The 13,820-nt window shown below is 35.3% G+C and overlaps 1 protein-coding gene across 1 annotated transcript in view; it reads left to right on the forward strand.

Moving 5' to 3' along the window:
• The first annotated feature begins 223 nt into the window (after positions 1–223).
• LOC141832256 (uncharacterized) overlaps positions 224–13,820 on the forward strand; it is a 31,066-nt gene continuing 17,469 nt past the window's right edge. The window contains exons 1-2 of the mRNA XM_074719750.1: positions 224–507; positions 595–828. Of these exons, the coding sequence (XP_074575851.1) occupies positions 239–507; positions 595–828 (503 nt within the window). The 5' untranslated portion in view covers positions 224–238. The remainder of the gene's footprint in view (positions 508–594; positions 829–13,820) is intronic.

A 13,820-nucleotide genomic window follows, 5' to 3' on the forward strand; every position in this document is an offset into this window, starting at 1 on the left:
TTCCTTTTCCTTATTCCTAGATTTGTTTCATCCATCATGGATTGGCAGAAGCGAGGCCAATATGTAAACAAGGCTTCACGGGCAAAGGTGAAGATGGATTTTATTCACTTTCCATTCTTTTTCCTTATTTCTGGGCTTGTTTCATCTATCCATCATCCACTCTCTCAAGTAAACTGAGCATTAGTCTGGCAGGTAGCCCACTAACCCGAGAGAGAAGGCAGAAAAGGAGTTGCAAACGATGGACGAAACCCGCAGCCGCCGCAAACGAAGGAGAGACTCTTCTCCACCTTCTCTTGATGTCGCCTCCTTCGATCGCAACGTCTTCCCTCTTCTCCTCGCCGCTGCGTCCTCCAGAACCAGCCCAAACGAGCATTCCCGGTCCGTCCTCCGGCGCTTCCTCCGCGCACATCTTGCGCTCATCTCGTCTCGCCCTTCTTCTTGTACTTCCTCGCAGCCTCTGCTTCCCGACGGCCTCATCGCCCTTCTTCCTCTCCTCCTCACTTCTAGGTTATTTTCTCACCTTCTCAACAACGCTACTCATATCAGTGCACCCATTAAAATCGTTTTTTCAGCTTAGTAACGTGGGTGATTCAGGTGGCCATCAGTGGTTAGATTGAGCGCAGATGTTGTCAGAAGCGCGGCCCTCTACTCTATAGAGATGAACACTGTATTAGCTTTGAATGGTGAAATCGTGAAAGGATTAGTGCTTGCCTTGGGTAACGGAAGGCGTCGGGTAGCCAAGACAGTCTGTAATGCTGTATTGGACCTGTCCATTTCTCAGGTCGGTAGAGAGCAGCTTTGTAAAGCCTTGTCAGTGGAGAGATTATTGTGAGTTTTCCTTTCTCGAAGAACAATCTTTGTGAATCGTTCATGTTCTTTTTTCCTATAAATTGGTTCTTTTTTACTTCTTGAACAAATTTAGTTGGTTTTAGTATATATTTTTCAGTTAGTTATTTATAGAATATGTTAAAATGTTTTGTAGACATATTCAAACACAATAGTAGATGGAAACACCAGCATTAAAAAGTCCTATTGAAACCAGCAAACATATGTTTGTTTGTCATCCGTAACAGAATATATGGAATCCTAGTGTAATTAATGGTAGATACTATCACTTTGTTTTTCTTCTTTGTGATCTTTTAGCAAATGGTAAATTATATTCATTTGAATGAATGGACTATACATGAATTACCCCATTCAAATCATCTAATATTATGTGCAAAGCGAAAACACAAAAAGCAAAATAACTGACATTGCATAGCATCTATCCATTCCACAAAACATACTCTATAGCTCGTGAGTAAACAAACGTGAAAAAATAAGTATGCAAAGAAATCCAAAATATGAGTTTGCTTCCACTAACATCCACCTCGTCCTTATTGTATAACATGTTCATGAATGTTTGGTTATTCCTAGTATGTAAGAAATGACATGATTTTTTTTCTTTTCCTTTCTTTACACAAACTGTGCAACCCTTCCCTCTCCCCACCACCTACATTTTAGTTTTCCCCTTAAACTCCATGTTTCACATTAGTCTATTCACCATCTACAATTTAACCAGCTTTAATGAATATATCTTTCTTTTCCATAGAATGCTATCTATATTCAAAATTCCCCCTCAAACTTTGTGTCAAATCAAATCAACCCATATTCATTTACAATATTGTTGGGGCAAGTGTGAACGATGGTTGAATGAGCTAGCCGAGGTGAGTAGTAATTGTACTTGCAATTGTAAATTTAAACATAATCACTAATAAGGTGTATAATGAGGTTTAAAACATTTGTTCCTACTCCACGACTTATGATTAGTCGGCGAGTCACATGTTGAAAGCCCATTACCTTTCTACTTTATGCATAACCTCTGGAGGTGGAAAAATATATTACATGAATGATAGAAGAAGATTAAGAGGAAGACTAGAGAGTTCAAGGGAAGATCCAATAAAATCTAACCAATCTCTATTTTGCCACACTTCAAACGCCCACATCGCTCCTCTTTATAGCCTTTAGTCTCTTTAATTTTCCCTTAATATTCAGCTAATCTATTGCCGATCAGTCAATTGCATCCATTACAACTGGATACATCATTAGTCAAATTGTTTCTTGATTGTTTCAGCCTATGTTTGCCAACAACTCTGAGCTGATTGGATTTCACCATCAGTCGACTGCAACATTGTAGCTCTTAGGTCATCCGATAGTTGTAGCGTAGCTTTGTTAGATCAACGATCATTATCTATAGTTGATTGTTGTCTATAGTAGCTTTTTGGAAACAATCGTTATAATAACTAACTGTTATGTTATAATCGATTAACCATCCAATAGTCGACTGAAGAAGCCATTAGTTAATTACCTAATAGAACAATTATTTATATTACCACTACTAATTGTGGTAATTCTAGTCGACTCAAGAACCACAAGTCGATTGTTTAACAGAGATGATAAAAATAATAACCTTTTGTTCACTTAGCTAAGTTGACTCTTTAGTCGACTCATTGATGAGTTGACTTTTAGTCGACCGACACAGTATTAGTTAATAATCAGTTGAGTGGCACATTGGTAAATTGAAGGTCTTAGTTGTCTGCTGAGTAGACTCAACTATCAGTCGACAAAGATGACTGAAGTATTGAACAAGTCATTTCTAAGGCTTTCGTTGAGTCTAATTTAGCCTATGATTTTCCAATTTTACATGTGCACTCACTCATCGTTGCACAAATGAAATTTGCCAAGTTATTGGAGAATATCCTTCTCTATGACCATTTTTTGAGGTCTTCTTCGTCTGGCCAAGAGTTCGATGAACTTTGACTTGATAGGACTTTATCTTGCTAGACATTCGATGATCCTTGAACTGTAGGGACTTCCTTATGCTAAATACCGCTCACCCTTGATTTGACTTGCTTCTGTTTAGCCGTTATCTGTCAAGACTTCTTATCATCGTGTACATACATTCTCACAACTCATCAAATACATATTCTAACTTAACCTTTTGCTGCACATCAAAACCAATTGTTCTAACATTTTTATAACCCTCTAAATGACCATGGATAACTCCAATAGTTTCTTTGCATTAATGAATGTTAATTAATTTAAATCACTAGTCGATTATAACTTAAATCACAAGATCTTTATCTCCTAGTTGTTGTCTTTAATTGACTCATCAACAATCTAATTGATTGAATCCATCCAGTTGACTTAAATTTCGTTAGTCGATTAAACCACACGATTTTCAAATGGTCTTATTTTCATTTTCAATCAAGAATCCAATCGACTATTTAGTTAATCTAATGCTCAACAATTGGTTGAAAAGTTGACCTAGCTGCTAATAGATACATTCTTATTCGTGAACAATTTAGCCTGAGTCAACTCTTTATTGACTTAAAGCTACAGTTGACGGATTAACCTGTAGTCGACTTGATTAACTACAACCTGAAAACATGTCGAGTCTTTCGCCTTTAAGAATTTAATTGAATTCTAAAATTTCAAAGTACACTTCACTCAACTTTCACAACTGATATGGAGTTTATATTTGCAGTGTGACCTTACCATTGAAGCCATCTCCCATATGTCTTAAGTCCTTTGGATGCATTGAGCCTAGAACTCGTTTCGCATGTCATCCTTTACACTTTTTATATGTAGTTCACCTCCTTTTGGTTGTCGCCAATGCCACTATCTTGATACTCTTTGTCCTGTGGTCCCTTTAATGTCTCATTTCATTCTTTTTGGATCTATAATAGCCCTTGAGCTATTGATCCAACCAAGCTCCTAGATACTTCTTCATGCACATAGAAGAAAGCTAACTTAAACCTTTTGCCAAACATACAAAACAATATGGTTCGACACGAGCACTTAGAGCATGACTCTACTAACAATTTTATTTTGATGTTTACAATTCATTTATAACGTTAGAAAAAAAAAATAATAAAAATGATGAACCTAAAATAGACTCCCTTGCACCTAAGCTTCCACTAGGTTAAGAATTTATAGAATAAGGAGATAAGGTTAACTTAAACCTTATCTTTTTCCTCCCTTTTGTTACACATTAAAAATAGTGATAAAGCATGATAGAAGATATGTAATTGATCTAAATATGAAAAATTTAGTAGAGAGATCATAACATGTCCAAGGAAGTCTAAAATATACATTAATATCTTATTTCAAGACGTTTTGTTAAACTTCAATCATTCACTCTCACTATTTTGAACAGTTGGCTACTGGTACAAAGCACTCTCACTATTTGGAACAATCGATTGGTACCTGAAAGTAAATTAATTCTTAGAAAACTTTAAAAAAAAAACCAAAGAAATTTCTAAAAAAATTTAAAATTTAAATGACACATAAGTATCATAGAAATCTAAAAAAGGAATATTTTTCTTTAAGAATAATTATTATATTTTTCCAGTTGATATAAAGTTTCCAAAATAGACTAATCAATGAGGAATTCAATTTGTAATTCAAAATTTTTTCATTAATAAAAGCAGGAATCAATATAAAATGATACGACTAGATATATTATTTTTGTATTCAAAATTTCTAATCTTGATTTAGAGCCAAATATACACTTGTCAATCTATTTGCCTTTCTCATGATTAGCCAAAAAGATTAGTTTGCATCTTGATGATATTGGCTCACTAGATGCATCGTGACAAGAATTATGAACCAAAATCTAAATCCTAAGCATCTTACTTGGGTTCCTAGACTTCTTAATAATAAACAAGGAAATTCCTAGGTTTTTTAATGAGATGTAAAGAGTAAGTGAATAAGCAAATAAAAAATGTGTTCTAACCACTATATGAAAATCTTGATCAAATTTTCCTTATGGTTAGCTTTTCAAGAAAGGTCTAGAAATTAATGAAAGGTTTGGGCAGCCAATAAAGCTTAGGCCCAATTGGATTTACTAAAAGTCTTTTTGGAATCCACTTTTTTCTTTTATGTTTTAACTTCATTTTGACAATAAGCAATATTACAATAGTCTACTTTTCTTTAACTATCTCTGTATGGCCTAAACCATTTTTGTAATAATTTAATTTTTGACTCCCAATAATCATATTGAGTGATTTGGAACAAATGGTAAATTGCTCAAGGATTTTTCTTAAAAAGTATTATTTTCATTTTGAAGACCATTTTTAAATCCTTCTCACAGGAAAAACATTATTCTTCAAAATATCAACAAGATTTTTCAAATGGACATTTCTTTTTTCAATTTTTTCAAAGATATAGTTAGTGAATAAATTGCATCTAATAATTGCACAACTAAAAGATTGCTAACCTTACTTACTGAGTTGTTCAAGTCATAAAATTTCACTCTCCCTTGGCTCGAGCTTGCTTCTATACATGAGATAGACATAATTCTATCATCTTATATAGTGAGAGCACGGAAATTCTTTTGCTTTGTCTCTTTCTCCTCCTCGGATGAAGTGACCACCAATGTGACCTTTAATGCTTTCTTTTTGTTCTTTTCAATTTTTGACTTTTTTCCTTTCATCAATTTTGGACAATGACCTCATGTGCCTTTTTGGCAGTTGAAACATTAGAGTTTCTTTAATTCTTTTTTCTCCTCAAGAACTTTTTCACGTTGTTCCTACTAAGATTCAAATTATGAAAAGCTTTACCTACTTGTCTTACCATGTATGCTTCTTCGTTGCTATTCGCTGAAAATGATCATGAAAATTCTAAAGGTTCAGAGGGCAAGGACTTCTTTTCTCCTTATTTGCTAAAAGTGTCATTCTTGTTCTAATATCTTTTTCTTCCAAAATTCTGCATTAATTGACTCATATAATTCTATAGTAGAAGAAAGATCTTTTAGTGTACGTATCTCGAGGTTTTTGTATTTTGTGACTTGTACAATTGTGTAGTAAAAGAAATATCTTCTTATGTACATATCTCGAGGTTTATAGAAAGGCCTTGGTCATTCAATCGTTACAACTCAATTTTGTGAGATTAACGACTACTTTTTGCTGTCTTCTTAAATCATCAATTGATTAAATTTAGTCAAAACAGAAACATTCTATTCGCGAGTCGCCAAGATTGAGTTGTAGTTTACTTAGCTTATTAGTTGACTCGATTCCAATATTGGTCAATTGAACTCAGTTCAATTAGTCGACTAGGCTTTGAATAATAACATTTTGTTTGTGAGCTAGCAACATTGAGTGGATTCCTTGTAGACTTAGCTCACAAATTGATCGGTAACTCCCTATAGTACTCTGTAGTCGATTGGAGTATTGACTACAATTATCCTGATGATGCCTAAGTTAAGACCTACCCTCTCCTAAAGTTACTAGTCTTTTAATTCCTCACATAAGAGCTTACCTTGTGTAGCTTACCACCAAGGTTGTCTCTAGCTAGGTTACTCATCCCCAATATGTATTGAGCCCTCAGGTCGCTCCACATGCCATCCTTAATGCTTCTCCCATGTTGCTTGCCTTCTCCTATGCTAAGTGAACCTTGAGCCACCTAGTCAATCAACTTGGTCGAGCTAGGTCAAGCTTAATGAGCTACTCCAACACCATTTTAATGCTTCTTGTCTTACGGTCCGTTGGATCCCTTATGCAATCTTCTCTGAACCTGATCAGAGTTTCAAGCCATTACAACACTTCCTCGTCGAGTCATGAGCTCCGCAAGCTCGATGTATGACCTACTAAGTACTTGCTCAACACACATCTAACACATACCTTATGGTATGGTTGCACCAACAATCTCTCTTTTTTGATATTTGACTCATTTAAGTTAGATTTAAGTTTGGAAAATAAAAAAAAAAGAAATGTGACCTAACATACGTTCCCCCTACACCTAAGTCCACATAGAGCTATGAATTTATTAAATTTCTACTACAGGAGAATAAGATTTCTAACTGAAACTTTTCCTTCCACCATATGATATAACATCAAAAAGAGTTTCAGTTATATCATTAACATATGTCTTCAAAATTTCTCCTTTATGATTTAATGCATCTAAAATGATCATTAACATATGTCTTCAAAATCGCCATATGAATTATAACATGAATACTCAAGTAATCATGATGGAATGATCCATTTCTGAACATCTTGAACAAAGTCCAGTCAACTAAACCCAAATCCAATGTTGGCCGATTGATAATTGATGTAGTTAACTCAGCTCTTGAATTGCACAAACATGCCAATTTTTGAAATGCACCTAAAATTTTATAAATCTTGAAAATTTTAAAATTTTATAGAGAGAGTTGTTTCAACAATATCTAGTTAAAAAATAGTTATTTTTACTAAAAATCATTGCATTTCCAAAGCTTATATTTTCTCAAAAATTGCTAAAAGGTTCAATGTCCCACCTTAAAATTTGCCCCCATTTAGTTGTATATGTCAAATAGATCCTATATGTATGCAATATAATTTAAGTTCATTTCATGCATCTTCCAATGTTCCCTTGTATGAAACTCCCTAAGGAGTCAATCTAAGATTGAGTTTGTCACTCATTTGACATTTCCTAGAACCCTTTCATATGCCAAGCGCATGTTTTTTTGGGACCCAACACCTATTGGCCCCAATTGGGTTCACAAAACACTTACTAGAGGTAGCCTCTCTAGTCAACCTTCTAAGTTTGAATGCCTTCCTAGCTTTTCCAAACCTAAATGGTTTACATGTACCATAATCATATGCTACTGGTTTATATGTACCATATTTAAATGTTACCCAAGCATATGATAGTACATTAGCAGCTTTGATGATGATGGTTTTTACTTGAAACTAGACTTATGCTACCCTAGTGTATGATGGTTTAACCTTGATAATGATGATTTGTACCCGAAACTACACTTACCATGTTTATCACTTTGCTTTCCTAGCATTATGTTCAAGCCCTTAGATCCACTGATAGATATTTTAAAGGTTTTTTTTTTAAGTAATCAAGCATTGACCATAAAATTGGATTTTCTAATTCTAGGCTCCTTAGTTGAAAATTCTCATGCTTCTCTTTTATGTTTCTAGATTAGGTATGTGTGTACACTTCTTAGATTATTTTCCTAGGCTTCTATGCTCTTTTCTAACTTAGGTAAAGTGGCATCATCGTGAAATTTAAACCTAGAATTATCACCATATTTAAAAATAAAATTATGCATAGATTTGAATTTAAATTCAAATTAGACATTAAAAGTTTCTTTTACCTTTGGAGCTCACCCTTGATTTAAGCCTCCAACTTGTCTATCTTCTCTTGGATTTTTTCCTTTTCACTCCCTCCTTAGTTAGACATTGTGGTAATGACCTCTTAAACTTACCTTTTTCTTCCTACAACTTGAATTAGTAAAATTATTGAATTCAATAGGTTTATGATTTACCTTCTTTATCTCTTTCCTTGCATATGGACTTTTGTTCTTGTAGTGTCCCTTCGTATGCCATTCAAAACAAATAATGTGCTCTTTTGACTTTGTTTGGAGGGAGGCACTAGAGTGTTTCTCTTTAAAGATCTCTGCCTCGATAGACTTGGATTCATCCTCCTTTTAGATGGTTCTCCACTCGATAAATAGGGTCTTATATACTTATTCATTCCCTCAATAATTGGAACTTAAATCTCTTTCTCTTCCTTTTAAATTTTCTCTTGTACTTAAGCTCCCTCTTCATATATAGGGTTCTCATGATAATGAATGATCTCATTCCAAAGCTCCTTAGCATTTCCAATCTCATTTAAGATATGTTGGGTACAACCGAAAGCATTGAGGCCATTGCCTAGTCTTGCAACAACCATTTACCTTGTTGACATAATAATGCAACTGATTCCTTCTTAGCTTGTTGCTCTCGCTATGATGAATCATTGAAGAGTATTCTCACTCTCATACCATTTGTTAGAGTGGAATTATAATGCTTTTCCTTCATATTTAATTGCATGGTCGCCAGTTAATCCTGCTGGGCAGTCAGACTCTAGTACCACTTGTAAGGACTATGAGGAATCCGCTAGGGGGATGAATGAATTTTTGGTGTAATCGATCTTTTATGTTTATGATCGATCATGGTTTTGATACTTTAGGCAAAGAGTTTAAGTTTGGCTCATTATTGTGTTTTGACATATGTGTGAAGTCGTTGAGACTTAGGTATGTCCAATGTGGATGCTTGATGACTCAATGGGTTGAGGTCTTTGGAGGAGGATGGCGTGAACATTTAAGGGATCGTAGGATGATGAGTTGATCAGAGTGTTATAAGCCGAAGGGGTGAACCATGTAAGTGAATAAGTGAGGGATGGTGCATGGAGTGAGTCACAGGGTTGAGTGCATTCGAGCAACGAGTAACTTGACAAGAGAAGACCTCAAGGCATGGGAAAACTATAGGAGTTGAGTGACATGTACATATGGGGCGAGAGTAGGACTTGACATGCAGACTCGACCTTACAATGGCTATAGTCGAATGTAGTATTTCAATTGATTGGAACTTCAAATCCCAAAACTTGTTTATTGTTTGGTGTTTGTAGTTTGGATCAATTAATGTAACATTCAATCAATTGATGGTTGTCAATTGTGTAGTTGACTTTGCCTTATTGGTGAACAAATCGAATTAGAGAATAGTTGGTTGATTATAGGCTAGTTTGTAGATGCCTATACTAGTCAATTAATGCTGTAGAGATAGAGTCAAATGGAGTTGTAGATGGAAGCCGTATTCAAATAGTAGTGGTACAATTAGTTGACTGCTGAGCACTAGAATAGTTAAACGATCCTAACAGTTGAAAATTGGGATGGGAAGATTATATATAAGGGACTCAACAAATTGAACATTTGATCAAGAGTTATTCAATGGTAATACTCAAGCATTTTGTTAAGCCTTTTTTTAATCATTTTATTCTTATATTGTAGCTTCTTGTGTGATCATCGAACGAGTTGTATAGGGTTTTTCTGCCTCTTATATTGTAGAGAAGGAGAAAGATAGTGGATGCTTAGAAGTGCTCCACTGAAGGATAGACAGGCTGTCGACTAAGAGCCTTAGGAGGCTCTTAAACATACCTGTGCAACATTGTCCTGTCTTGCTTTAATTTATTTTCAGCAACATATTTCATTTTAGTCTACTAACTTACAACATGCAACTTGCAACTTGTAGGACAAAGTGGTATTTATCCCTACGACTCCGGTCATCAACCACACATTCTAACATGAATAACAATTGATATGCAAATTACAAGCTTCTCCTCTTCTTAATGCCTTAGCATGGTCTCACACATTGATCATACAATGACAATAAAAACATAAAGAATTCAATGCATTTCAATCGCTAACAAGAAGATGTAACTTGGTTCCAAACTCTTGTTCCTACTTCATGGTCTATGACTTGTCAGTGAGTTACTCTTGAAAGTCAATTACCTTTCTCATTCTCGGATATCATTCAGAGGTGCGTAAAAACGTCTTGCAACAATAATCTTCTTAGGAAGATTTACAATAAGATAAAACAAGTGATAGTGTGTTGAATTCCTTATGTTAAGATCACTAGAGGGAGAGAGGATGAATAGTACATCGATGTGTGTGATTTATACCTATATTTTTTAATCCTATTTTGTACACATTTACTATATTACACGATCATATTTATATAAACTTCTAGCATTTGCATTCGTTTCATGATTTTAGTTCGGATGATTGCAATTTGTACTACTTTATACTGATAGAAAGTTGAGATTTTGACATTTGGAGTGAATTTGAATATGAAAGGCCTAAGGAGTTTGCATTTCAGTATGATCCATGGCCAAATTGTGCTACATTCCACGACCATGGACCACTCAAGAGTCAGAATTGACATCAGAGCGTCGATTGAGATTTCTAACACAGTACACGATTGTGTTCTCGAGTTGTCTATGAGGAGCGTTCCAGCAACCAACACGAGCTGGGTGTGTTACCTGACACGACCGTGCCATGCACACGGTCATGCCAGGCCACACGGCTTGGCCATGTCATCCAACATAGTTGTGGCGTGTGTGGCGATGCCTCCCCTATTTTTAAGGTTCCTGTTAATTTTGTTAGCTGCTTCAACTTTTTGGTTCCTGTACTTCTTAGGAAACTCTGTTAAAGTTCTAAAACTATAAAGAGAAGGGGCGATGATTTAGAGATCATTGAGTGATCGTTAAGATTGAGCCATCCCAGGATCAAGGGGATCTCCCAATCCCGTGATAGGGGATCGAGGAGGTCACATCGAAGACTTTAGAGGAGCTAGGACGTTAATGACCGATACTTCTAACTTTAGGGAGTAACTTTCTTTATCCTAGGATTAGGGAGTAGCTAGACGATAGGTTTGATGATTGATTTATGTGATTTCTCTTCTTTTATCTTTGATATGTGTGATTCTTGATTGGTTCTAGTTTGTTTAACTATTCATCTATGTTGCAGGATTAAAGGGTTAGCAATCAACTTCTCTACGATAGATCGATGGGCGAACACTGCCTTATAATCATAGTATATAAACATACATTGGATTTATAGAGAATAGGGGACGGATCTAATAGTGAATCTTAATCTCCGACCTATAGAATCGATTTGAGAGTTCCTCTGTAAAAGTAGTTGAATTCTCTCGAGGCTTACATGGTATCATAGAGCGTAAAGAGTTTGTCCTGATTTAATATGAGAGTTGCTTCAGAATAGACACATTTGGGGGTTCTTTCTTGTCTTCTTCCCATAGACATATCAGTTACTTTAGAAAATTTATCAACGATCATCGTGGTGAAATTGAAACCCTAAGATAGTCTCTCGATTTGGTCTTCCCATTATGTTCATTCAATTCTTTTTCTTAGTTTGCTTTGCTTTTGTAATGATTACCTCGATTTTGATTTGTCTATATAGCCTAATTTTCATCATAGACTGATATCCAATAAAATAGTCTCAGAGGATGAGACACCGTACACTTCCGATAATCTTGTATCAAGTTTTTGTTGCCATTGTTGGGGACTATATTTTTGCTGATACTAGTTTTAATTGTAATTTGATTAATCTTAATTTTTATTTTTTTATTTTTTACTGTTATTTTTCTTTTATCCCTTGATTTTTTTTCTTTTTATTGTTATTTTCATCTTATCTCCTTTCTCCTGTCTTGTGTGCAAAGATGGATGCTATAACTCAATTTAATGTTGTGAATTTTGTTAATGATTATTGTGAGGTTTGTGATGCAATACATCATATAACTGTCAATTGGCCTATCATATTTGTACCTTCGCAAGGATTACTAGTGGAACAAGTGCATGCCATCTACTATTTGAACTAGTGGCCGTAGGATGATTAGCATTCGTACACTTATAATCTTGGTTAGAGAAACCCTCAAAAATGTCTTACATGAACTATCAAGATCAAGTTGGGGATGACAATTATGGACCACTATTAGAATTTTATCAGACAATAAAATCCAATGCAGAAACCTTGCTAGACAGTTTTATTAAGCAAAGGAGTCTAGACAGAAGCTCGTGGAGATTAAATGACAAATCAAATAGGTAGCAGGTAATTTCGATGATTGGACTAACCATACTATATTGGAAACTTAATTTTTGTAGGTGGCTAGTTCTTCTCTAAGGGCTCCAGATAGATTTTTAGGTCAACTTGAGACCAATTTCATTGTACATTGCGATGATATCACTTTGGGGAGTGGTGAAGCTTTGAAGAAATATGAGGAGAGTGAGGAGGATGATGATGGTGTAAAAAACGAAGAGGTTGTAGATTTTATGTTTCTACTGCATTTATTATATTAGAGATGGATCCTCGAGCTCTCGATATTTTAGAAAAGTCTTTCCTAGCCACTGTCAAATACGTAATCAATGGTAAATCCTCTTTGGCGATTGGTGAAGGTAAAATTATATGTGAACTATCTAAGGTTCCTAATTAAACTTTTGTAGAGGATGTTTGTTGTAAGGTGTATTGTCCACAGTAGGTGAATAAAGAAGAATATCATGAATGTCTTCCTGACGACCCTTTGAAGTTGAGCATATTCAATAAAAGACCAAGAGATGGAGCGAGCAAGTACCTTGTTCCTCCACGAGCAAAGTTTAAGACAGTGGCGAGCTTGTGAGATTGATCATCTTTGATGAAGAGCCAAGAGCCAGTGGTAGGAGAGTCAGGAAGTATCTTGTTCCAGCAAGAACAAGATTTAAGCGATATTTCCTTAAGGATTCTATTACGAGAAGAGGGAAGCACAACTAGCTCAAACTATGCGCTCTCGATTGAGAGGGTAAAACTTATGATTTAAAATAAGCGTTTCTTGGGAGGCAATTCAAATTTCTTTCTCGTTTTTCATTTGAGTTTTCATTTTGTTTCTTCATTTTAACTCTTTTATTTGTTTGATTTCAAGGATAGAAGATTCCAAAACTGGCTTATGGTAGTTGCCACGGGGGTGGAGAACTTTCAGAATGAAGCACAACCAAGCCATGGAGGCCACCGCGCTTGTGGTGACCATTGTTCATGCCAACACAGGACGCCCCGTAAGCTCCACGGGCTTGCCGTGTCGAGTGACACGGTCGTGTCATGCCCGTGGAGGAGGGTTATAAACCTCCCATGTTTTTCCACAATGGTGAAACCTAAATTTATTTTGCATTTTGTTTTCTTTTGCAATTTAAATTTTGACACTTTATTTTGATTTCTAGATATGTTTAGGATACTAAGAGTTCAAGGCTAAAATTTCTAAAAGAATGAGTACCAACCACGCACGAGGCCCCTTTGCATATTGAAAAGCAAACATCGATTTTTAGGTCATTTCTATCCACCTTTATATAAGTTTGTTCTATACTGCAAACTCCTATATATTGAGGATAATGCATATTTTAAGTTTGGGGGGAGTTTGGTTAGCTTAGCATTTTCATTGACTTAGTTTTAATTTTCCTTGGTATCATACCATTTTTTTTCATATATT

Source organism: Curcuma longa, chromosome 7 (assembly GCF_044706935.1).
Source record: "Curcuma longa cultivar G26 ecotype Majalengka, Jawa Barat chromosome 7, ITB_CL_G26_1.1, whole genome shotgun sequence".
Classification (NCBI taxonomy): domain Eukaryota; kingdom Viridiplantae; phylum Streptophyta; class Magnoliopsida; order Zingiberales; family Zingiberaceae; genus Curcuma; species Curcuma longa.